Here is a 23,770-nt window from a genome sequence, read left to right as displayed (position 1 = left end):
CACCCATGAAATCTCAACAGTATGGCTGCCTAACCAAGATCTGTACAATGACAACACCAGTTGACATGCCAATGTGGAGGAGGGAAATGTCACAAGGCCCCACTTCCAGACAAAGAGCTAGGGGCAATCAATGGCTTCTGAGAGAGGAAGACTCAGTCTTCTCCAGGGATGAGCTCCCTGGTAGACATGTTATCCAATCCTAAATGGTCAGCCCTAAACATATGCACATACTAACATCAAACAGACTCAGAAGGCTGTGTATAGAATCATAAGTAATGATATAATTACAATTATGCAATTAAAGAAGATGAGGTCATGAATTTGAGAGAGAGTAGGGACCAAGGGAAGGGGGATGAACAAGGAGGGGTGCAAAGTATTAAATACAGTATTCATGTATGAAACCCTCAAAAAAGTAATGCCAAGTCACGAGGCAGAGGATGTGGAGAGTATATTTGGTAGGGCTTAGAAGTGAATATAATCAAAATACATTGTATGTATGCTGGAAATTATCAAAAAGAATCAAAACATTATGTTTTCAAAAAGAAGTTCAAGGACATTGCCATATATATAGCTAGTTTAAGGCAGCCTGGGCTACATGAGACTGTCTGCAAAAAAAGAAAAAAAAGAAATGAAAAAAAAATCCAGATTAATAGAGAAGCTTAGTTTGGGTTCTAACTTGTTAGACAGAATTAGAATATGTGGTCCCTAGAATGGAGACAGAGTCTCAAAATGGTGAAAGACCCCAGTGGTCTTCAGGGGTTCGTGTAGCTCTAGTGCCCACACATGGACATAAAGTGGGTGTCCTTTGTTACAGGCTGAGATCATATGTTAGAAACTAGATTTGATGGGTGAATTAAGTGAACGTTGTCTACATACATCAGGCAGTCTTAGTATCTCCAGAATTAATGTCTTGATTTAAAAAAAAATTCTGATTAAGTAGACTTTCCAAGATCGAGCTGGAGAAGATGCTCGTGTAAGGGTTAAACAAGCTGGCACTCCAGCCCACCACGATCCTTCAGTGAGTTCGGCAAAATGAAATGAGCAGAAAGTAACGACTCTTCCAGATGCAGCTGCGTAGTTCCATGCACTGGAGACTAAAATAATATCCACTGACATCTTCTTTCCAAGACTCCTTTCTGCAGTGTGCAATTTCCCGCCCTTCTCCCCCAGAGAACAACAGTGAACTCTTCTATTTTTGCAGCAGCATGAATACAAAAACAAAACCCAGACTTTTTCTAACAGGGACGCTCTCCAAGTTGCTGAGCAAACACAAAAGTAATGGCACCCTTAAAATACTCCGGCACAATGATGCCCCCAATTATGTGGGGGCAAAGCCAGCAAGCTCAACTTGCCCCTGGTTTTTAAGAAGTGTTAAGACTTGGTACCACAAAAATGTTCACTGATAACACCTCAGCATTTTATCCTTTTATATCTGTGGGTGCACAATGACCCACCATTGCTGCCAGATGCCTGCTTCCCTAGAGGCTTGTTACAGAAGACTTCCTCCACCCTTGACTTCTATAATGCACGATGTCTAGAACACTTTTATTTCCTTTCTCTGAGCAATATTTCTGCTTTCTTTCTTTTTTTTTTTTTTGACAATCCCACGAATCCTCAGGTTTTCCAAGACAACTAGTTAATAAGCCATTGTCTTCGGTGAGCCAGACTCACAAGCTTGACACACAGAAACAGTTTCTTGTCTACTGAGTTCTACTAAAGTTGAACAAGAAGAAGGTGTTTTTGTTTCCAAGCAACTGACCACGTAAGCCTCATGGGCCAGGGCATTTTCCATCCGTAAGTAACTACTCAGCTCTGATGGTGTACACAGTAGATGGCAGGACAGTGTCCTCCAGGTCAGTCTGCCACGATGGACCCACACACATTCCAAGGGAGAAGTGAATCCCTTTTTATCGCTCCTTAGTATACACACCTGAGTTGAAGCCAGTCCATCACTCACTGTTGACTAAATGCACAACAGGTACAGCTGTGCTAGGGTACGGGGGCTGGGGACACATAGGTGAATGTTGTTAAAGGGATAAGGAATTGTCTGTGTCTTCGGGTGGCTTAGCAGGAAATGAGAGATTAGGAACTTAAGACACACAGTAGCAACACAGCTGTCCTACGCTGATGCTCTGGCAGAGGAGGCAATTACTGATGTTTTGGGAGACAGATGGAACTTTGTGGAAAACTGGCATTAGATCAGTACCTTAAAGGTTGGGTAGATGTTTAATGGGCAGAGCACAGGGTGAAGATTTTCACGAAGAGGAAGAATAAAAACTTTGTTCATTTGGATCAAAAGAAAATACATTTCACCCAGGGTCGAAATTTTGCCTAGGTTTTAAGACGGGTACAAAGACAGGAGGTATTTGTAGTTATGTTCTAAGAATCCAGAACTCGCCGTCTATTGTTTGCATAGTAAATATGTTTACACAAACTCACATGTGTGTGCATATCTATACGTGTCTCTGTTATGAAGTAACAGCAAATCCAACGTATTCAAGTCAGAAAACATTCTTCTTGGTCATTTAACAGTGTTAGTAGAAACTGGGCCAACGGTTCCTGTTAGCAAATGGGAACAAGTAGGGGCTTTTGTTTTGACCCTTGCCATCAACATTTGCTTTCAGAGTTAACCCAAGTTTTGTTTCTGGCCTAGTGCCCTGGCATTCTCTGTAAACCACACAGGCCTCTATCAGTGTCTGCTCTTACCCCTCCCTCCTCTTGAGACCTCACTGGGCATTTCCCTAAGCTCGTGTTCTTTCAGAATTCCATATTCTCCTGGGTGATGTTCATACACCCTCTTGGACTTCTGCAGCAACTCAATCTTACCCAGGGATCTCTCCTCCCTCTCCTTCATCTCCATTTCCTCCACAATGAACTTATATTGAAAATCCAAGTGTTAGGGGGAGGGAGTGAGAATGGATGAGAAAATCAGCTTACCAAAAGAGAATACCAAAAAGAGGCCCAAGTCTTCAACTCATGGCTATCTACCCATTTTAAGCTGTCAATGGTTTCTTAGCTTTAAAGCTCAGAAGTTGTCAAATATCTACTACCATAAACAGGACATGTGTGGGTTGCCACGAAATAACCACAGGACAATTTTTCAGTGAAATAGAAATGTATAGGAGAAGCTGGGGGGGCACACAAATGAAAGGTGTCCCTCTAACATCAACAAACATACTTACAGTTAGCATGGCAAACATCAGTTGGCACACATTGAAGGCGTGTCTCCAGTTGTGGTAGAGGACCATCCGATAGTTTTTCCTTACTGTCAGAAGCCACCTGCATAGGGTCTGAAATGGGAGGGGAAGATGAGTTAGAGAGTGGTTTGTGTCCTCAGAATGTGATGCCATAAGATGATCAAAACTGTCCAAGGGCACTGAGCAGGCGGCTCAGTGGTTAAGTACATACTGCTCTTAAGGCAGATTTGGGTCCAATTCCCAACCATCTATAGCTCTAGTTGGAGGGTATCTGAAAACCTCTTCTGACCTCCCTGGGCACCAGGCATGCATGTGGGGCACATACATACATGCAGGCAAAACAGTCATGCACATAAAATAAAACAAATCTAATATAAAAAAATGAACAACAAAAACCCTCCGAACTTCCACTAACACCCTGCCAGATTCTCATGACACTTGCATGGTGTCCACAAGGCAGGGATATCACCTACACCGTGCCTCTGGAAAGCCTTCACATCACAGTGGCTAAGATGCTTTGCCTGGTGGACTCCTTAGCTCATCCTACACAGAGCATCTTACCTCATAGTCGATTTTAAATTTCTGTACCATCCCCAGCTCCATGAACATCCGTAGAGCAGCTGTGATCATGGCATCAACATCAAGGGAAAAGTCATCGAAATGGATGTCATCAATGGCCAGTTCTGACACCAGGGGGATGTTGGCTGCCTACAAAACCAAAAGACATAGTCATTGAAATGGATGTCATCAATGGCCAGTTCTGACACCAGGGTGGATGTTGGCTGCCTATAAAACCAAGACAGCCAAGCAAAGCTCACTAGCTTTACCTAACCCCGAGTCCAGCTTTCTTCTGCTTATCAGTGGTCCACATAAATCAAGCCTGACCCGCATTTACACTCTGATACTGCTAAACTCTGAGCTATAAATGTCTTTTGTTTCTGAGCAGCAAATGCCCAAGGAAGTGGAGTGGGGAGGGAGGAGACGGGAAGCTAATTAGAAGATAAAATATACACACTAGATCTTTCCACAGAATTCAGAATATACAACTGTCTAGTTTACGGGAACTGTGGCCATAGGATATACACTCCGATGCATGTTGCTACATGCAGAAACATCTGGGTGGCCAGCAGCTATGAATTTTAGTTGCTGCTAAACATAATAGGAAGTGGGAATATACCAGTCTCCCTTGCTTCTTCCATTTCCAGCTTGTCCTGTACCTTGTAAAATACTTTCAAAACCACATGCATTCTGTATACTCAGAGGGCAGAGAAGGGCAAACAGCTCATCTCTGGTACAAAATATGCTGCATTGATTTAAAAAAAGCCACATAGTTAGTATAGTTTCAGTTAAAGATAAATTTTGCTATATTGTTTAGCAATATACAATACAATTCCAGTACTGGTCAGATATATTCAAGGTTTCCAAAAAACCCACCTTAGTTGGCTGTCAATCATCCTGCACAAATCTAAAGGAGAGGGAAACCAAATCTTCGGAAATAATTACTATTCCAACTTTTTGGGTTTTCCATGTCATTTGGGCTACTTTTGGTGCGTGTGTGTGTGTGTGTGTGTGTGTGGTTATTTTATGGCTTTCAAGTTACTAGAGACCACTGTGTATTTGTATTCCTGGTCTACTCACTGGGTATAAATTACCCTGCGAGTAATTTATGCTCTGGAACTACTTTGGCTAAGCAATTAAATCCAACACTGGCCACTCTGGGCATTCCAGAAACCACATAATTAATCCTGCCTCTCCAACCCTGTGCTTTTCTGCAAAAGTTTACATGCCTAAGCTAAAACACAAACACTGGTTATTCCCCACACTTGTGAGCAGTGAACAAATCTATGCGCTGGGCCAATTACGCTTCTATTTTGAAGCCTTTACTTCCATAAAAAGTAATTCCCCTAGGCTTTACCAAATCATTTTTATATACCAATAGTTTTGCAGATACTAGACTCCTGGAATTAAAATTGTAAGGTTTTCAAAATTCAAACACAGTGGTAGGTATATGTTTGTGTGTATGTATGTGTGTGTGTGTGTATGTGTATGTATGTGTGTATGTATGTGTATATGTGTGTGTATATATGTGTGTATGTATGTGTGTAATGTGTGTATGTATGTGTATATGTGTGTATGTATGTGTGTGTATGTGTATGTATGTGTGTATGAGTGTATGTATGTGTGTGTATATGTGTGTATGTATGTGTGTAATGTATGTATGTATGTGTATATGTGTGTGTATGTATGTGTGTATGTGTGTATGTATGTGTGTATGTATGTGTGTATGTGTGTGTATGTATGTGTGTATGTGTGTATGTATGTGTATATGTGTGTGTATGTATGTGTGTAATGTGTGTATGTATGTATGTATGTATGTATGTATGTATGTGTGTGTATGTGTTCTTAGGAAAGTGCCTTGTTTATTTATTTACTTTAAAACAATTTCATGGAAGTTAAACAAATCCATATTAGTTTTTCTAACATATATACAAAATAATAGGTTTCATTATGAGTGTCTCACATTTGTATCAAGTATTTTGTTCAAAGTCAATCCCTGTCCCATTACCTTGTTCTCTTTTTTCCTGTTAGCCCCAGTCCTCTCCACCAGTACCCCGCTTCCACTTCAGTGGTACAAACATACATTTAAGTCCGCATTCCACATATGAGCAAAACCACATTATACTTGTCTTTCTGAGTCTATCTTATCTTGTTTAAGCATGATTCCCAATCCATTTTATTTATTTATTATGTATTTATATTTGTCTATTTATTGGCTGCAAGTGACACAATTTTATTCTTCTTCTGTGGTATTTGTGTGTGTGTGTGTGTGTGTGTGTGTGTATGACAGTAGCCAGAGGCTGACATCATGTCTTCCCCATCCTCTCTGCCTTACTCTTTTGACAAAGGCCTTATCACTCAGCCAGAACTCATCAGTTGTCTAGGTGTCTGGCCAGTGACTTCCAGGGATCCCCGTCACAGCACTGAAGTTACGGAGCCATGCAGCTTTTTGTGGCGCTGGGCATCTGAACTTAGGATCACGCTCCCACGGGAAGCCCTTATCCGAGGAGCCATCTCCCAGCCCAACTTCTTTCTTCCTTATGACTGAACAAAACTCCATATCATGCCTTGTCATTGTCTACATGGACCACATTTTATCTGTTATTCTGCTGACAGGCATTTAGGTTGATTCCATTCCTTGGCTATTGTTAATTGGGCAGTAACAAACATGAAAACACATGAATCTCTGCAGGACTAAGCACCTCAGCCTTGAAAGCAAGTCAACCCTACCATGTATCTCACGCACACGCACACGCACACACACAGTCATATTCCTCTGGCAACAAACGTTTTTCCTCACCCAGAAGCAGCCAGCTTCAAAATCTAGGTTTATTTTAAATTCAACAAATAAGGTAGCTGCAATTTTGTTACTTCTTACTATTATTTTGTTGCAAGCATTGTCTTGTAAGTTCCCACCTTTGCGGATAATGCTCAGTCTGACTTGCACTACATCTGACCGTAGCAGTGTGCTGCTCTGCTGCCTCCTGCACTAGCCCAGTTCACACATACATTCATGCACACACCCTTGTTTTGTTAGGTGACATTCAACATGTATACCATTACTCCCAAATGCGAGAAACTCAGTTAATTTATGCAGTTTACTATGACCACCTGCCATTTCCTCGATCTCATTTAAAATGCTGTAGCAGTACTAGCTGCAGCTTATCAGCTCACAGCGGCCTCACCATGGAGCCGAGGCTGGCCTTGAACTCCTGGTCCTTCTGCCTCCACCTCCTGAGTTATGTGCCACCATGTTGGATTAATAATCTTTACTGTGTGTTTTGTTGTCCACATGCTTACCATGAACTCAAACTTCTTGCTAGTAAATTGGGAGAGAACTTACAACAACATTAGGTCTCCTTTAAAAACGTTAGCTGCTATTTCAGCCTGCCCTACTTTGCATTGATGGGTCCATGCAAAGACTCCCCCTGCTCTACCCTATTCAGAGGCTAGCCTCCAGACTTCAGAGACTAGAACAGGGATCCTGCATTCAGCTGCTTCTGAGCCTTCTGTTTTCCTGTCAGCAGCCCCACACTCAAGCTCACTCTCACAGGCACTCACAGCCAACTCCTGAGCTGTTTGCAGGGAGGAGTCTATGGAATAAACCTGACCTCTCCGTCTCTGCGTCACCAGCTCTTTGGACATTGTTGAGTCTGCTCAGTCAAATCCTATTTATCTGTCTGTTCTCTAGCTTCCAAAACACTGTCATTAATCAGTTATTTCCTGATTTATTTGGCTTTGAGAATTTATACTGAATCATCTATTACTATTTTTAATAAGGCTCGGAAAGGGAACAAGAAAGACGATGAGTATGTCTAAATGACTATTTTAATCCATAAATTATCAAAACTATTGCTTTTTAAATGATACTTTTTAAGTGGCCAGGTTGGGAACTCAGAAGTAAGTCAGATCTAGCATTCAGTGCTTTTTTAGTATATGTACCTGGGGGCTGCCATGGTACCTGTGCATTTAGTGAAAGCGATCACACTGTAGTAACAACAGATACTCCACTGAGGTTCCTTAGGGAAGCCCCAGAACAACTCTGCTCCTCTCACACCTTTTTGGGGGTTGCATATAGAGAATACCAAGCATTTGAAAAGATCTATGCTGCAAATTGTTCCAATTCAAACGCAACCAGGAAACTGCTTCCTAAGAGACAAAGGCACTAACCAAATGACATAGTGTTTTTTCTGGTCTCAGCAGGAAAGTCAGTTTCTGAGGTGAAACAGGGGACTGAACCCTTTACCAACCGTCACCAAAGGAGCCTAAGTGGCAACAGAGACATCACTGCTGTTCTCCTGGTGGCCCGTGTCTTCTGGTTATTAATAGTGTGGTTCTTTGTGCCATTATAAATCTCCTACCCTTCAAAGGCACTAAATTCACTTAATTATCTTAAAAATTAAAGAATATAGGCATTTTTTCATTATGAAATGTTAATGGAAAGGAAATAAGAACATTAGGTTGAGAAATGGAGAATGACCTGTGGTTCACTAAGACCCAACCTTATTGACCTTGTCTTTTTTCCCTAATAGGTTGATTGATCCACAGTTAAATCATACCAGTCCATACATCACCCTGAGCCCTGCCGCAAACCCTTGCTGGCATGTGCAGCTGCATAAAACATTCCCTGACTTTTAGAAGCGACCATTTTACTAAACACGGATAGTGTTCATCGGTATGTTCTTGGGTTCAAGAGCAGGTTCTCAACAATGAAGAGTCAAAAGCGGAGGCCAGCCTGACGAGATAGGTGTGGTGGGCAGTCTCACCTGCAAAAGCCTGGGAAAAGCCTTCCATGGCCAAGTTCCTTGTGCACAGACACATGCCCCCCATCCTGCCTGAGGAACCCAGGATGGGACTACGTCTTCTGAGCCTATAATTACTCTAGCCATAGGATATTAACAAAACAAATCAAAGTCAATTTCTCAAAGTGTCAGTCTTTGGCTTTTAAATATTTATAAGATGCCATATCCCTAAATCAAAGAGGGGTGTCACAATCCAAAATAACTACTGAATTAATAGCCAGGAAATAACATTTGGATAAAGAACCATTTAGTTTACTGCAGCAATAAATGAAAACATGGAATTATGAGTCCAGGAGCTAATTTGAATAACGCTTAGGAAGAGAGTCTACCTGGCTGGGAGTACCTGGTGCTCTGTGCCTGGTCCTTTTCTTTGTTTGGATCTTAACAGTTTAAGTGCTTATCAAAGGGAGCCATAAACCACCTCCTCTACAACTGAAAAGGAAGCTTTACAAAGGAACTATAAAATGTAAACTATAATTCTGGATCCCTTTGACACATGAACACTACATTGTGGGAAGCTGAGTAAGTGGGAAGAAACAGCAGAGTGGGTGGCAGCTCGGCTCTGTCCATTCACTCCAGACCAGTCAGGGGCTTACTCCTCTGGACAAAAGCAGAGGTAAGAGGAGGTCTAAGGCTTTCAGGACTGGTGGAAAGAGGGAGCTGAGCCACAGAGATGCCTGGCTGTGTGCTGGGGATAGCTTTTAGTATTTTATGAATATTAACACATTGTTTTTTTTTAAAGCACACTAAGATATTTAAATTGGGGATATTTAAAATCCTGCATTACAAGGAAGTGACAAAAATAGATGATAAACAAGTTCTCTAAATTTTCAGTGTGATTGGTAGAGGCACAGTTAAATCTGAGCCGTAAATACTGGCTCGGAATACACACACCACTTCTGGAAATGGACAGTGCCAAGCCCAGGGTCACCCATTCCTGTCCAGCAGAAAGTAACTTGGTGTGTCATGAACAGCACTTGGGATTTAACTGCCAATGACCCACCTTGGGGTCCATTTCTTATGATGAACATCCTGGGCTGTTCTAATGGTGTTGCTGCTGTGACCACTGTGTCAACCAGCTTTCCCTGATGTAACCAAATTCCTGAGAAAATCAACTTAAAGAAGGAAAGACTTAGTGGTTTATGATTTCAGTTCATGGTTGATTGGCTCCATTGCTCTCAGACCTGCCATAAGAAAGAAACATTGTGATACAAGGCCTGGTGGAGGAAAGATGCTCACCGAATAGCAGCCATGGAGCCAGGGAGGCAGGGCAAGGTAGAGGGAGGGGAGAAGGGATAGAGGGATGGAAAGAAGGAGGGAGGGGGTAGGGTAAGGGGTAGGAGGAAGGAGAGGTGGAGATGGAGAGGGAGAAGGAGAAGAATAGAGAGAGGGAGAGAGATAGAACTACTTCCTCCAACTAGGACCTACCTCCTAATGTATGTAAGGGTCTGAAAATTGCTGAAGAAAAACCATGGATTCAGATGGTATGCAAAAACAATGAGTGTTTATTCTGCAGAAACAACCAGCACCCTGGGAGTCAACCATTCTTCGAAATAGTGACCCTAGACAAAGGCTCGCAGGCCTTCTTAAAGGGAACAGGGGGAACTCTCTAGAAGGATTAGGTAATCTTCATTGGTGGGTGCTAGTGGGTCACAGGTGGCCAGTGGTCTGCATTCCTGTGTCATGAACATTTAGCCACAGGATGAGATGGCTAAATGAGAGGGCTGTCCAGCACAGATGGCCCATCCTGAGGTAAGCCACTCTTGTGGTTTTCCCATTCTTGTGATTATCCCCGGGCTGTTCTTTGGGAGGGATTTTTTATGACCTTGTTCCTGGATTTTATGGTCTGTTTCTGGAGCTGGTGCCTTATGGCCTAGTTCCTGGGACTTATGATCTGTTCCTGGAGCTGTTGCCTAATGGCCTTCTCAAAAATAAGACCTGGTCCTTCAATACGTGAACCTTTGGAGGCATTATAGAGCTAAACTGTAACAGTCATTGTCCTTTGAAAGCACATATCATTTCCCTAAAGAAGAACAGAATAGACACAGGAAGTTTTAATGACAGACTTCAATGAGTCAAACTCTTCCTTAGGAAAGCTAATGGAAGTCTTCTTGGACCAATGCAGATAGGTTTGATGGCTAAGTCTGTAGCAGGCTCTGCCCAGGGAGCAATACATACACTTGGGGAACAAGGCAGTCCCTAAACCCAAGGTCTGTCTGGAGGTGCAAGGAAGTACCCAGGTAGTTTAAGTGTGGTAATGAGAGAGACACATGACATTATTATAATCCCTGAGAGAAAAAGTTTCAGTTTGGTATTGTATCTTAATTAGAAATTGCCACTAAACTTTAGCTTTATGAAGTTTATTTAGAACAATTTAAACTTTAAAGAATACTTATCATGAGTAAAACAAGTTTCAATAAAGCCTGTCCCCAAATGTAAGATAATGATGACTCCGTTCCTAAGACTCTTGTGATAGGCTCCAGAACAGAAGGAAGGACACACAGAATAAGTGGGAAAACCCAGAAAGTTCAGAGGCAATGGGAAGACAGACAGTCACAGGCTGAGAAGCACAGGTCATCTGATGTGAACCCTGAGGGATGGGAATTCAGCAGGGGAAGCTGTGACAGATGCTGTTCTGGGCAGAGGACAACAGGGACACAGAAGGCTTCTGACATCTCTGAGATGACACAAACCAAGAACTGCGAGCACAGAGGTCCCCAAAGCCCTTGGGCTCACAGTACTTGCTCTACTCAACTCAGAAACCTGGGGTGTACTACCAACTGCAAAATTCGAGCTCATTCAGGTAAAGGTTATCAATTTTTCCAAACTCCTATCCATGGCTTCTGACCATAGTCCAGAACCCTGACTATCCCAGAACACTACAACTAGCTTTTGTTAACTGTCCAGATAAATCTGTTCCCTCGACTCCTGGCGATGGCCACTCCCTGTCCTCCATGGTTGGAACTCCCTTCAAGACCTCACTTTTAAAGCTCTGCTCCTAACTTGGTTGTGGCGGGTGAAAAATGTAAATACTGTTTTCATATGAAAAAGTCATTCATGTTTTCTCTTTGTTCACTTAGCAGCCCACCTTCTTTGTCTAGGAGAATGTTGTGGTCAGATAATCCCGTGTCCTCCAAGGAAAGGAACTTGGTGTTGGTGAGCAAGGCTCTATGTTTAATGGGTCATGAGGAGAAGGATGTTCCTGTTCACATAGGATACAGGTGTGAAAGGAATAGGGGCCTTGGAAGCTGCAGCTGATCTCAGTTCATTTATCAAAGGACCATCAGGGAGGCACTGTTCAAGTTGGCATTTAGTCTAGGCTCTGCCCCACAGTTGCTTGCCCCCTCTTCACTCTCTTGCTCTTGCTCCCCTCGCTTCTCCTCCTGCTCCTTACTTCTCTCCCCCTCTCTCCACATGCTCACGTCATTCCTCTATTCCTCTATTCTCTCTCTCTCTCTCTCTTTCTCTTTCTCTCTCTCTCTCTCTCTCTCTCTCTCTCTCTCTCTCTCCCTTTCTCTGTCTCTACTATTCCCTCAACTCTCCTCCCCATGCCCTGAATAAACTCTATTCTATACTATACCATACTATGGCTGGTCCCTCAGGGGGAAGGGATGCCTCAGCACGGGCCCGAAGAGGCACCCTTCCCCCATACCATACCATGCCTCCATCAAAGATATTCCTTCCTTATCTTATCTTTTTATAAAACACAACACACAGTAGTTGAATCCAGACTCCAGGCTTGGCCTGAAGTTGATTAAATGGACACCTGCCATTTTTTTTTGTACTCTGGGACTTTCAAGTGACTGGTGAATACTTTAGCCCACCATCATTCAGTACACACCTATGACCACCCAATAGCAGTGACACATATGTAGACAATGTACCTTAGCCCAGTATCCCAAGACACAATGTCTGAGAAAATCAAGGAAGACTTATAGCATGTTGGATACCTAAAGGAATGTTGGGGGCATCTCTAAACTTGAAGCCAAAATGAATCAGCTCAAGGCTCTAGAATGCTGGGACAATAGTTAATGATGTCCCTGCTTCATGCTGTGTCATTGTTTGTAGGAAAGAGGATAATATGCTGTCTCTGTTGTTGGGTCCTATGTAATGGATAATGTCTTAACCATTGTAGGCAGGTTTGCACATATAACTCATTAACTATTCACCATGAATGAAAGCTGAGAATACCATAGAAGGCCATTGAAGATGCTCTTCTCAGAGCATGACACAGAAACCTTGGTAGGTGTGGGGTCAGGCAAACTTTTTACTAACTACTTCAATGAATATTTTATACTTAAATAGATGCATACACTCATGTGCATGAGGTACAACACACACAATACACACTCTCTCCCCCACATGCTCCCCCCTCACATACACACACATACATGAGGATGGGTATCTCAGATGGTACAAGGATGCCAAATAGTATTCTAAGTTCAGGTGACTCTGATGTTCTCTTTGTGCATACAGCACCGGGGTTATTTTTGGTAGGGAACACATTGAGGACTCCTAGCCTCTGGTCCTGGTTTATGCTTCCCAGCTCTGTGACCCTGAGCAGAAGAATGCCCTACTTAATTCCATGGAGGAAGAACACTACAAGATTGGTGTGTAAGTGCAGCATAGCAGCCCTACAAGTTGGTCAGAACTTTGCGTAGTGTCCTTCCTCCTATATCTGAATGGGGGAGGAAGAGACTATTTGCAGATTTCCAAAGTTACACAGCTTGTATGTGACTTGAAGTTTAGAGAGATGGCAGCCCCTGTGGCAGGATGCCAGCCCAGCACTGTCCTTCTAGCTCAGGATCTGCTGTCCTTTGTTTTCACTGCCACAACTGCTTTGCCTTTGGCATAGCAGTTCTCTGACTTGTGCTCAGTGGGGCCTTAATGCCTTCTTGCCCTGTTTGATTTCAGCCTGCTGAGCTAGAATCTTTGCTTCAGGGTTTACAGCCCCTCTCTACTCCAGGGTGAAAGAAAGCTTAGTCATTGAGGTGCCTTCCCTCCTCCGTGCTGCTGGCTAGCATGCAGGCCACGTGGACATGAGGCAATAATTCAAAGACTCATTCAGTAGCTTGATAGAGGAAGGGTGAGAAAGAGATACGAAAGTTGTGCAGCAACCAAAGATGAAGCTGTCATAGAGCATCAAATTCTAGAGATATATCAGAGCATTAGTCTCTAGAGATGGATGGACCAGAGCATCAGTCTCTAGAGATGGACCAGAGAATCAGTCTCTAGAGATGGATGGAGCAGAGCATCAGCCTCTAGAGATGGATAGACCAAAGCATCAGCCTCTAGGTATGGGCCAGAGCATCAGCCTCTAGAGATGGATGGACCAGAGCATCAGTCTCTAGGGATAGATGGACCAGAGCTTATGGCTTCACATTCTACCATGAAGCAAAGGCAGGGAATCGTGAAACATGAGCTTTAGGATGACCATTAGTAGCTAATGGCAGTGTTGGGCTACCCTGAGGGTTAAGAGAAAGGTGCAGAACTGCTGGCATGGATGTGAACTTTACTGGAGTTCCCAATCCATGCTGCTCAGCTCTTATCACGGCATCTCAGCCATGGCCATGCTCTGACAACCTCCTTTTAGCCTGCTAGTTGTGGTCAGGAGCACAACCTATCACCAGGGACACATGAGGCTAGTCCTCTCATTATCACTTTTAGTGAGATGTCCAGAAGAAATATTTCAATATGTATGCATTTAGTATAAACATTTTCCTATTCTGCATCTCAAAATGCACAGCAGAGTCCCTGTCACTTCTGTAACTACAGATCTCAGCTTCCTTCAGTGTGTGCTTGGATATCTTCTTAGGAAAACAGGCCTAACTTTCCCTATATGCCTCACAGTTCCTCTGTGAGGCAAGATAAATAAAAATTTATATACTTTCACGTATAGATCCAGTAAATATTTATGTTGAGTTGTGCTGTCAAGGCACAGGGAGCACTATGCAAAAGGTTTCCACTCTTCGAGGTGAATAAAACAGTCACCTGCAGTAAAGACTTAATCTATCAAGCAAGGCGAGGAAGGTTGTGGGGATGATGGCTGAGACACAATTCCCTGTCTTAAGTCCTGGATTTATTGTTGCTGGACAGAGGCATTCCTGAACACACAGGCAAGCATCCATGGACACACTATCTAGCACACACACAAACATCCATATGTACACACTTTAATTTCATCTACCTTTTGACTTTTTCTCAGGTATCTTATTAGTCCATTCTGTCTTGCACGGACTGTTCGTACACACAGACAAGCATTTAAATTTTACACAGGCTGTGTTTTGGTGATATTTGACTGAATAATCATGAATTTTAAAAAAATGCATATTGTTCAGTAAAAATATCCATAAGTTTAGCACTACCGATAACTTTAAAAATTGAGACTTGAAGTATTGCTGACTATTTTTGCTAGTGCTAGGTAAAATGCACATCAGAAGAAATACTTTTCCCATCTAGTGTGTTTATAGAGACATGTATGTATACCTGAGACATATTAGCATTGTACTAAATTCTTGGTGTATCTCATTTAATCCTGCAATAAACTCATGAATGACATTTCCTTTTTAGTCAAAATTTACAATCCCTCCTAGCACAGATGAAGAGATTGAGAGGAAGAAGGTATGGAACAGGCTCAAGTTCATCTGAGGAGACATATCCTGGGATTAGAATCAAATCCAATTGCTCTGCTCCCCGGCTCCTATATTTGTAACCACAACTCTCTATTGTCCATGGGGTGACTTAAATCTATCCCTTAGACTCATTGAGATGACAGCTCAGTACTGGTATTATTTCTTGCAGAGAGTTTCTCCATTCAGCTTTAAACATTTTTTATTTTTGGCCTTTGTGAGTCTGTCTCTCATCATTTATAATTTCCATAAGAAAAGGATTAAGATTCTCGAGTGTCAGCAATTATTGAAGGCTAGTTCTTTTCAGAGCTTGGTTTGTCCTTAATAAATGTGGGTTGGTACTGGGCCAAGCGCATGGCTTCTGAATTTGAATTTGAATCTGTGTTTGCTACTTGCTAAAGCTATGGCATTGAACACTTCCCTTCTGGTAAAGGAGAAAAAAAAATTACCATCCCTCACAGTCATGAAAGTTAAAATGGGCCAGAATCTTGGTGCAGTGGCAGGCTCACAGTAGGCCCTTACTGTCAGGCAGCAGATCTGTGGGTTATGACTGCCAAACACAGGGCCATGCGTAGCTGAATCAAACCTGCTGTGTTCCCACAGGCCTGAAGGTGGAAGGTCTAAGATCAAAGCGATGGACAGTTTTGGTTCTCCTGGGGCCTGTGTCCTGGATGTAGATGGCTGTGTCCCATCTGGCTTTCTATGCTGAGGTATCTATTACTCTTCTCAAAAGGGCACTAGTTGTGTTGGGTTAGGGATCACTCCTTTTACCTCACTTACACTAATTCCCCTTTACAGACCCTACAGCCATGCCCACTGACACTCTGAAGTACTGGTTATGAGGGCCTCAATGTATGGCTTTTAAGGGAAACATAATTTAACCCACAACAGGTGGTTATCATTATTACAACAATGTGAACACTGAGAGTCTAGGTCTTGACAACAAACACTTCAGGTTGCACTTAAGCAGAGTCTTCCCCAGAAGAAGCCTGCTGATTATAACTTCAACTATTCCTCTCCTTGTGCCTTAGAGAGGCCTTGCTAGAAGATTGTCCCCAGTAAACTGTAGTGTCACCACTCTTAGGAAGAAAAACCCACATTCAGAATTGGGTCTCTAAGGTATTGCTGGAGGGACAGACCATCAACTTCAATACCTCACTAGGTAGGGCTTAGTGGCATCAACCTATCCAATATGACGTCAGCCTCCCCATCCAACCAGGAAAGGCGATTGAGGATGTGCTGAGCTGGTAATAACTGGATCTTCTATCTAATACCTGGTTGATGGAAGCGGTCTTACCATAACCCTGCATTCCTACCTGTGTGCTTCCACAACTTAGAAAATAACTACCTAGAAATCCTGTTGAGGAAAGATAGAGAGAGGTTCCTTCTCAGAGGCCTGGTGTCAGCTCCTTTCACCTCTCCTGGCTCTGCAGAACCCCTCAGCCCACAGCTTCCTGGCTGTCCATGTCCTGGCTGCCTAGAACCCAGGCAGTGTCTCTCAAGCTGATTCTCTCAGTGCTGCTGGACTTGCTCCTTCTGTAACATTTCCTCAGCTCCCTCGCCACTGAGTCTCCTTCACTGTCATTCTCTTGTCCATTCAGTAAATAGTTCCTGAAGCCGTCCAGGCTGTTAGGCATGTTGCCAAGTGCTGTGTGGGCATCTTTGCATCTCCCCAGCCACGGACTTCCTGAAGGACAGGACAAGACAGAGCCTGTCTGCTTTGGTTTTGATCCAAGCCAGAGGTCTGTCTAACAGACTCATGGAAGCTGGAGACCTTCTCTGAGAACATTCATCAGAAGGGGGAGAGGTTAGGAAGTAGGGAGAGCAGTGTCTGAAGGTTTAAGGGAGAGCATCAGTTTTCACGGGCAGTTGAGAAAGTGGAACCTCCACTCTTCATGCCCCAAGCCAAAGAGGTGGTACAGACATCAAGAGAGACATGTAAGGGCCTGGTTTGGTGACACCCCCAGAAGCCAGGAAACAGCAGGTTCTCTTCAGCTGCGCTGCTCCCGGAATTTGTAAATACCATGTCCAAATTCATCTCTGTTTCTATACAGACAACAAAGTGATGCAAACACATGAAGGGTCACGCAGCACAACTGTTTATAATGAGGCTTCCTTAGTTTTCTTTTGGGACAAGAGATGGAATAGGATTAATGCTTAATGCAGATGTTCTTTACAGGCAACGGAGAAAGGACTTAAGTTTTAAATAATGGTCCCTTGCTGGCTGCTTCTTTTCTCTAAAGCCTTCTGGCACCTGGAAGTTAGTATCATTAGTGGTTAGCTCCACGTAAAGGTGACATGTCCATGCTGCTGTGTGATCTTCAGTTGTGAAGGACAGCTGAAGAGTGAGACCATGTATCAGAAGACGGGCAGGAAGGGGAAGGCTGAGGGAAGAAGGCAGGTTAGGCTCATGTTGAGCTAAGCGTTAGCTACGAGGGCACAGGTCAGAAAATCGAGCAGGTCAGTCTCACTGCATCTAGTATGGCGATAAACTATTCCTCACTTGGACCCCAAGAGGAATAAAGAGGAAGGGAATTACCAGGTTTTGAATGGTTCACCAGCAACTAGTTTCTCACTGAACTCACACTCTTAGGAAGTTTAGATAGGTTAACTGGTTGGAAAGAGGGTTGAGTAAATTAAGTTATGAACGATTTAAAGAGAACGGGAGGCAGAGAAAGGATTTAGGCAGTTATACAGGTCAAGAATACCCCAGAATCAGAAGGGGTAACTGAAGTAGGAATTTCTAGTTTCAATAGAGACTCAGTTATGTCATATGATGTTATTCTGGAAACTGTCTTATGAGAGGCTGTTTTGCTGAAGCAGACATGTGAGAGGATGTTTTGCTAAAAACAGACATATGGTGTTTTTCTGGAATCTGTCTTGTAAAAGGGCATGCAACGTTTTGTTGGAATGGACACTTAAGAGGACACGTGATGTTTGAAAAGAGTATACGTATAACCAGACAGACACTCTGACATTGGTTCCCCTTGCTGGTCTTTGTTGGTCTTCACCTTGCTGGTCTTCTCTGATCTCTGCTTCTTGTGACTTCATAGAGAGAAGCACACCAAAGAATTTCTGGTGGTGTTCTGGCTGCTTCTTGCCTATTGGCAATCATCAGAGTCTCACGGTTTCTTCTGGATGGAGTCACTGTTGTTGGTTCATGTTTGGTGTTTTGCTAGTGGACTGGACTTCAGACAAACAAGATTGAAATTGCCCCCAAGAACTACTCTAAACAGGTCCACATCCTCCTTGTCCTATTAGCCATCTGCCTCCCCTACCTTTGGCCAATGAGTTATAGGGGAGGTTGAAGCATTTAAGAACCCTTATTAAAATAGGTTTTAAAAATAAAAGCCTACAAGTAACTGGATGGACTTGCAGGCAAACTCGAGTTAGAGATGAGAGAATGTATGAACAGAAGTCCCTAAAATATATCAGCTTTGGCTGAACAACCTTACGTTCATCTTTTCAGAGTCTGGATCATGCAGAAACACAAGCTTCCCTCGTCTTCTACCCCAACCCAGTGGTGAAACCGAGCAAAGCCGGGAAGAGCAGAGTGGCTGACAAACATCCCAACTACCAAAGGAATGCAGCTCAGAAGACAGTAGAGAGAGGAAGCCTGAAGGTATACACAAGGACTGTGTGGAAGAAGGGGAACGATGCTGAGTGACCTTGTAGGATGTCCCTGAAGCCTGACAGTGATGCTCCGATCCATGCTGAGAGCAAGTATGTTGACAATCTGGACCACCCACGCTGTTCTGGGTATTTTTGGACTAACTTTAGCTGGCTGGCATAAACCAAAGCATATCCAAACCTTCTCTGAATTCCTCTGTGTGTGTTCACACTGAGGTAAGTGGGAGGAGAAACCCTCCCCACTACACCCCCCCATCCCTGTTGCAAAAAATAAACAGTGAGCAGGGACAGAGGGATGGCCAGGCCACCTTATCAACCACTGTCTGTGGGTGTCATTCCTTATTAGGCCTCTATTCAGGGTTAATTATGGAAGGGAACACTTGTCTGTGCACTCACTGTGATGGGTAACATTATTATTCCTGATTGTCCATTCTTCTCCATGTCTGAGCATGCCCCAAAGCACAATGCCACACACAGGATGACAAAGATTACAGGGTCACACGCATGCATGTGTGCACACACGTATGCATGCATGCACTCACGCATGCACACATAACAGAGGGTCAACCATGTGGCTTTGTTAGCTTTCTTGATCTTTTTCCTACCATAAGCATGGCGTATCTCCTACCGTAAGCATGGCGCTGGGACTTCTCTTGTCAGCCTGAATTCCAGAACGAAGATGCCCAGGGCCACAGTGGACACCACAGTCCAAGAACTAGAGAGGAATCTCTGTAGCAACATAGTCTCATGGAAGATTGCCACAACGGCCTTTCCCTCCAGACACTTTTTCCCTCATTTTAACTGCTCTGGCCACTGTAGGTCTTTCAGATGAGCTGGCACTACTCTGTAGCTTTTGTTTAGAATGTCAGGCATTTCTGATAATACATAGAATATAACGATGATATGTATACCAGCGTACCAAGATCCGACTTGTAGAAACATGTATAATAAATCTAATAATGATTAATAATATAACTGATTAAGAAAGAAATGTTTTTAGAATTAGAATTATCACCGAGAGGAAATATTTCTCCTTTACTATAATGATTTGGTTAAATGGAAACTTCAGACTGTGTTCATTTTATGGCTCAATCTAGATGCACACTAACCCATCTAAAGGGCACAGGCAGATTATAAATGTATGTGCTAAAAATGAGTAAAGACATCTTTCTCTCTATTCTGGTTACTATTTGGTGAAGCTCTTTGTTTACATGGTCCAGCTTCATTTTGTTAAGAACTGAGATTATGCAGGCCCCGCCTCCAGACAGTGGCGAGGGTAATTCTTGGGAAAGTTGGGAAGTACAGGATGATTGGAAGGTGCTTCTCCCTCTTACAGTGTCTCTGGTACAAACTATAAGCATGAGACGGCAGTTATTATTATTTTTATCCTTTAACGGTCACAAAGGATAAGTGATTACAGTAGCATGTCACCCACTGACTATGCTTCACCAGTAAATCCAGATATTGATTTCAGAAGCAGCAAATCTTTTATTCAAACATTTCTGATAGGACTACAAATCCTGAGAAATCAAATATTTTTTTTTCTGAATGAAGATCTATGAAAATAGATAATGGATTTCATAAGCTGTCAAAGCAAAAATGTTACATTTCGCAGTTTGTCATCGAATATGATATAACACACCAGCAGGTAGATTACTTATATTGATAAAATTATTCTTCAGCATTGGAAGCTATTTTCTGGGAGAAATAACAATAAAATATCAACGTGGCTTTTTGCCAGGACTAGAAATTTTCTGCTTTAGAATTAGATAGTAGAAAATAATGTAGATTGATGCCCAAAGTCGTTCCAATAGAGCACGTGCTCTTGCAGAGGAGGCTGGATGTACCACCTTCTCCACCAGACACACTCTGTCTTACCACTGATCCGTTGTGATTAGCACCATCACATCTTTTGCTGGAGTTATGGCAATCTATAGCAATCATCTTTTGACTGCTTCTCTTCCCTTTTATTTTTGGTTATTGTTCTTTTTAATGCTCCTTCCCAGAGATTCATAGTTCAGTCATGTTACATTTGCCAGAAAGTTTTCTTTCTTCCTAGGTTGTGGCTGCAGGATTAGGGATCTAGTTAGCTTTGTTATTTTCATGGCTTTGGACAGCAGTCCTTACTACTGACAACTATCTCATCAATAAATGTGTCACGACATGAAAGAAACATGGCCAGATCAGACAAATCCTACTCTCCAGTTTCCCAAACAACTGGGACTAATATGTCACAGAGATGGGTCCAGAAAGTTGTCATCCTATGCTAAAGATGACAAAGGATGCTGAGCATCATAGAAACTGACATGTGTGCCTATAGCTTCAAAAATAGAATATGTAAAACATAACTATAAATATATATAAAACATAACTATAAAACATATATGTATAAAACATAACAAAACAAAAAGCACACACAGGCCCACACAGATGTGCATGTGCACACGCACATATATTTATGAGAGTCAAATGGCAGGTTGGTAAACATGTATGTAACTTGTATATATATATATGTATATATGTATATGTGTGTATTTGTGTATATATGTATGTGTTAATCTGTCATTTGAAGCCCATAAATATATGTTTGAAATCAAATATTCTTTAAAGAACTGAACTTCTAGCTGTTCAGAAGGCTGCTCTTGTAGAGAGGATCCAAGTTCAGTTTCCAGCATCCCCTCACACACAGCAAATTAAAAATCAAAGGCTCAGGAATCTATGTGGAAGAGGAGGCAGGAAGATGTGAGAGTACAGAGGTGGTGGAAGACTCCCAGACAAAACTTCCAGACACAACAGGGCTGATGCACATGACTGACAGAGACTATGACAGCGCACACCAGACGTGCACAAGTTCAAACCTGACAAAATCCCAGTATGGATAAGGGGAAGGGGACATAAAGTTCCATACCTAACTAGGAAGGTATTTGTAATTGATAGCTGCTTGCAAAAGGAAGTCAATTTCTTCCCCCCACTCCCCCCCAAAAAAGGTGTCACTGGGTATGTCAACCATACTCCAGGACAGGTCCCAGGCCCAGATCTAGGAGTAGTGGCCCAACACAAAACACACGGACTCCATTTTGTTGTCGTGTTTCTACTTGCCTCTCTGTGTGTGTGTGGCTTTTGTTTAGTTATGCTTTCTCTTATTGGGTTTTTGTTTGTTTTGACCATTATGTATACTGTGAAGTTAGGTGGGTAGGAAGGTAGAAAGGATCCTGGAGGAGTTGGGGGAGGGGAAAGAATATGATCAAAATATATTGTATGTAAATTTTATAATAGAAATAGGTAAACTGACACATTTTGTAAAAATATTTCTATCTACAGGTAGAAACTTAAGGTGGGCAAGGCAGCGATGGTGCATGCCTATAATCCCAGCACTTGGGAGGCAGAGGCAGGCAGATTTCTGAGTTTGAGGCCAGCCTGGTCTACAGAGTGAGTTCCAGGACAGCCAGGGCTACACAGAGAAACCCTGTCTCGAAAAACAAAACAAAACAAAAATTAATTAATTAATAAAAAAAAGAAACCTAAGGTGGCTGAAATTCTTCACATATGAAGTCATAAACACCTCCCTTCCCCTCCTATTCTGTTCTCTATTTTGTTATTTCCTCTTAATTGCTAGAAGGAGTTGTCCACATGCTCAACAGCAGGGTGCTGCACTGGCATCTGTGGACAGTGATTCGAAGCTCACCTTAATGCTTCCAGAGCAAGTTGCTTTACTCTTGGCTGATGCCACACCCCATCAGGTCACAGGAGCCAGAAACATGCTCTGGGAGCATGGCTGTGCCGATGGCTGCATGATCACGTGTGAGGTGGCCTGAGTACAGCAGGTGCTCATTAGGGGAGGACAGTAATGACTGTTGTTATTAATGTTGGTTTCATTATACCTACCTTGAATAATGTCCCAGGCCATTGGCTGTTGGCCAGGACTCTAGGTGCTAGTTTACTGTGTCTTAGAAGCTGTTTACAGGTATCAACTATGAATTGAAACAGGTGGCCATAGAAAAGCTGAGTAATATCAAATCAGAAGGTGAAGACAGAGGCTCCAAGGTCCCTTCTCAGGTCCCGCCAAAATCCAGAGCTTAGCTTACAACAGTATGTAATCCTGGCAACATATAAAAATCCTTGCCACTTCCACCCAGTAGAATACAAATCACTGCCGATCCGGTTTTATTCCAGGCAGTTAGATAGTTAGTACACCATTAATTCCCGCACCCACGGCAGCTCACTTTCCCTGTCAGTTCGGTTTTATTTCCACCTTCTTCCTGAGATTCCCTGGCTGGAGAGAAAGGCCTGTTCTCCAAGCATCTCTGGGTATTTTAAGGCAATATGAATCTTTAGGAGCTCAATTTACAACTCAAAACAGAAACACATTTTCCTTCCAGGGCAGAAATACTGACACTAAACCCGGAGAAGCTCTGGGTCTGCATGGCTGTAATTAAACGGACTTGGAGCTCCCAGAGACGAGCCTTTATTGCAACGATTATTTAATGATGAACATTGTAATTAAAGGCTCTTTCTCAAAAATGGTATCAATCCCGAGATCTGGATGTTCTATGGAATTTATGATAGCGGAATGTGGCCATTAGCAAACATCTTGGTTGGAATTCTGTTTCTTCTTGACAACATGGGGAACTGTGTCCTAAGCCAGCGGCTGTTCAGATTGGTATACCCTGGCACAGTTATAAAAGCCGTTAACAGACTGGCTTTGCAAAAAGTGTGGCCTTTGATGGCACTGTCTAGCTGCCACATGCATGTACATTTATGTACATATACACTCTTATACACATGCAACCACACATATATGAACAGGAACTCACATGTGCATGCACGTGACACATACATACACATGCAAAAAGAAAAAAAATGTGGTAAGACATGGCTGGGTGTGCTAATAACTTTCCATCACTATAAAAGCAAAGCAAAGCAAAGCAAAGCAAAGCAAAGCAAAGCAAAGCAA

At 42.7% G+C, this 23,770-nt stretch overlaps 1 protein-coding gene across 1 annotated transcript in view; it reads right to left on the bottom strand.

Annotated features, from left to right (window-relative positions):
- Positions 1-23,770, bottom strand: part of Pde11a (phosphodiesterase 11A) — a 343,221-nt gene that overhangs the window by 82,032 nt on the left and 237,419 nt on the right. Inside the window, exons 11-12 of the mRNA XM_028762965.1 lie at positions 3,759-3,905; positions 3,183-3,290 (exon numbers count right to left, since the gene is read on the bottom strand). Coding sequence (XP_028618798.1) covers positions 3,183-3,290; positions 3,759-3,905 — 255 coding nt within the window. The remainder of the gene's footprint in view (positions 1-3,182; positions 3,291-3,758; positions 3,906-23,770) is intronic.

Source organism: Grammomys surdaster, unplaced genomic scaffold (assembly GCF_004785775.1).
Source record: "Grammomys surdaster isolate TR1022 unplaced genomic scaffold, NIH_TR_1.0 136, whole genome shotgun sequence".
NCBI classification, from domain to species: domain Eukaryota; kingdom Metazoa; phylum Chordata; class Mammalia; order Rodentia; family Muridae; genus Grammomys; species Grammomys surdaster.
Note: the sequence above shows the minus strand (reverse complement) of the source record. Positions and strands in the feature narration are given on the sequence as shown.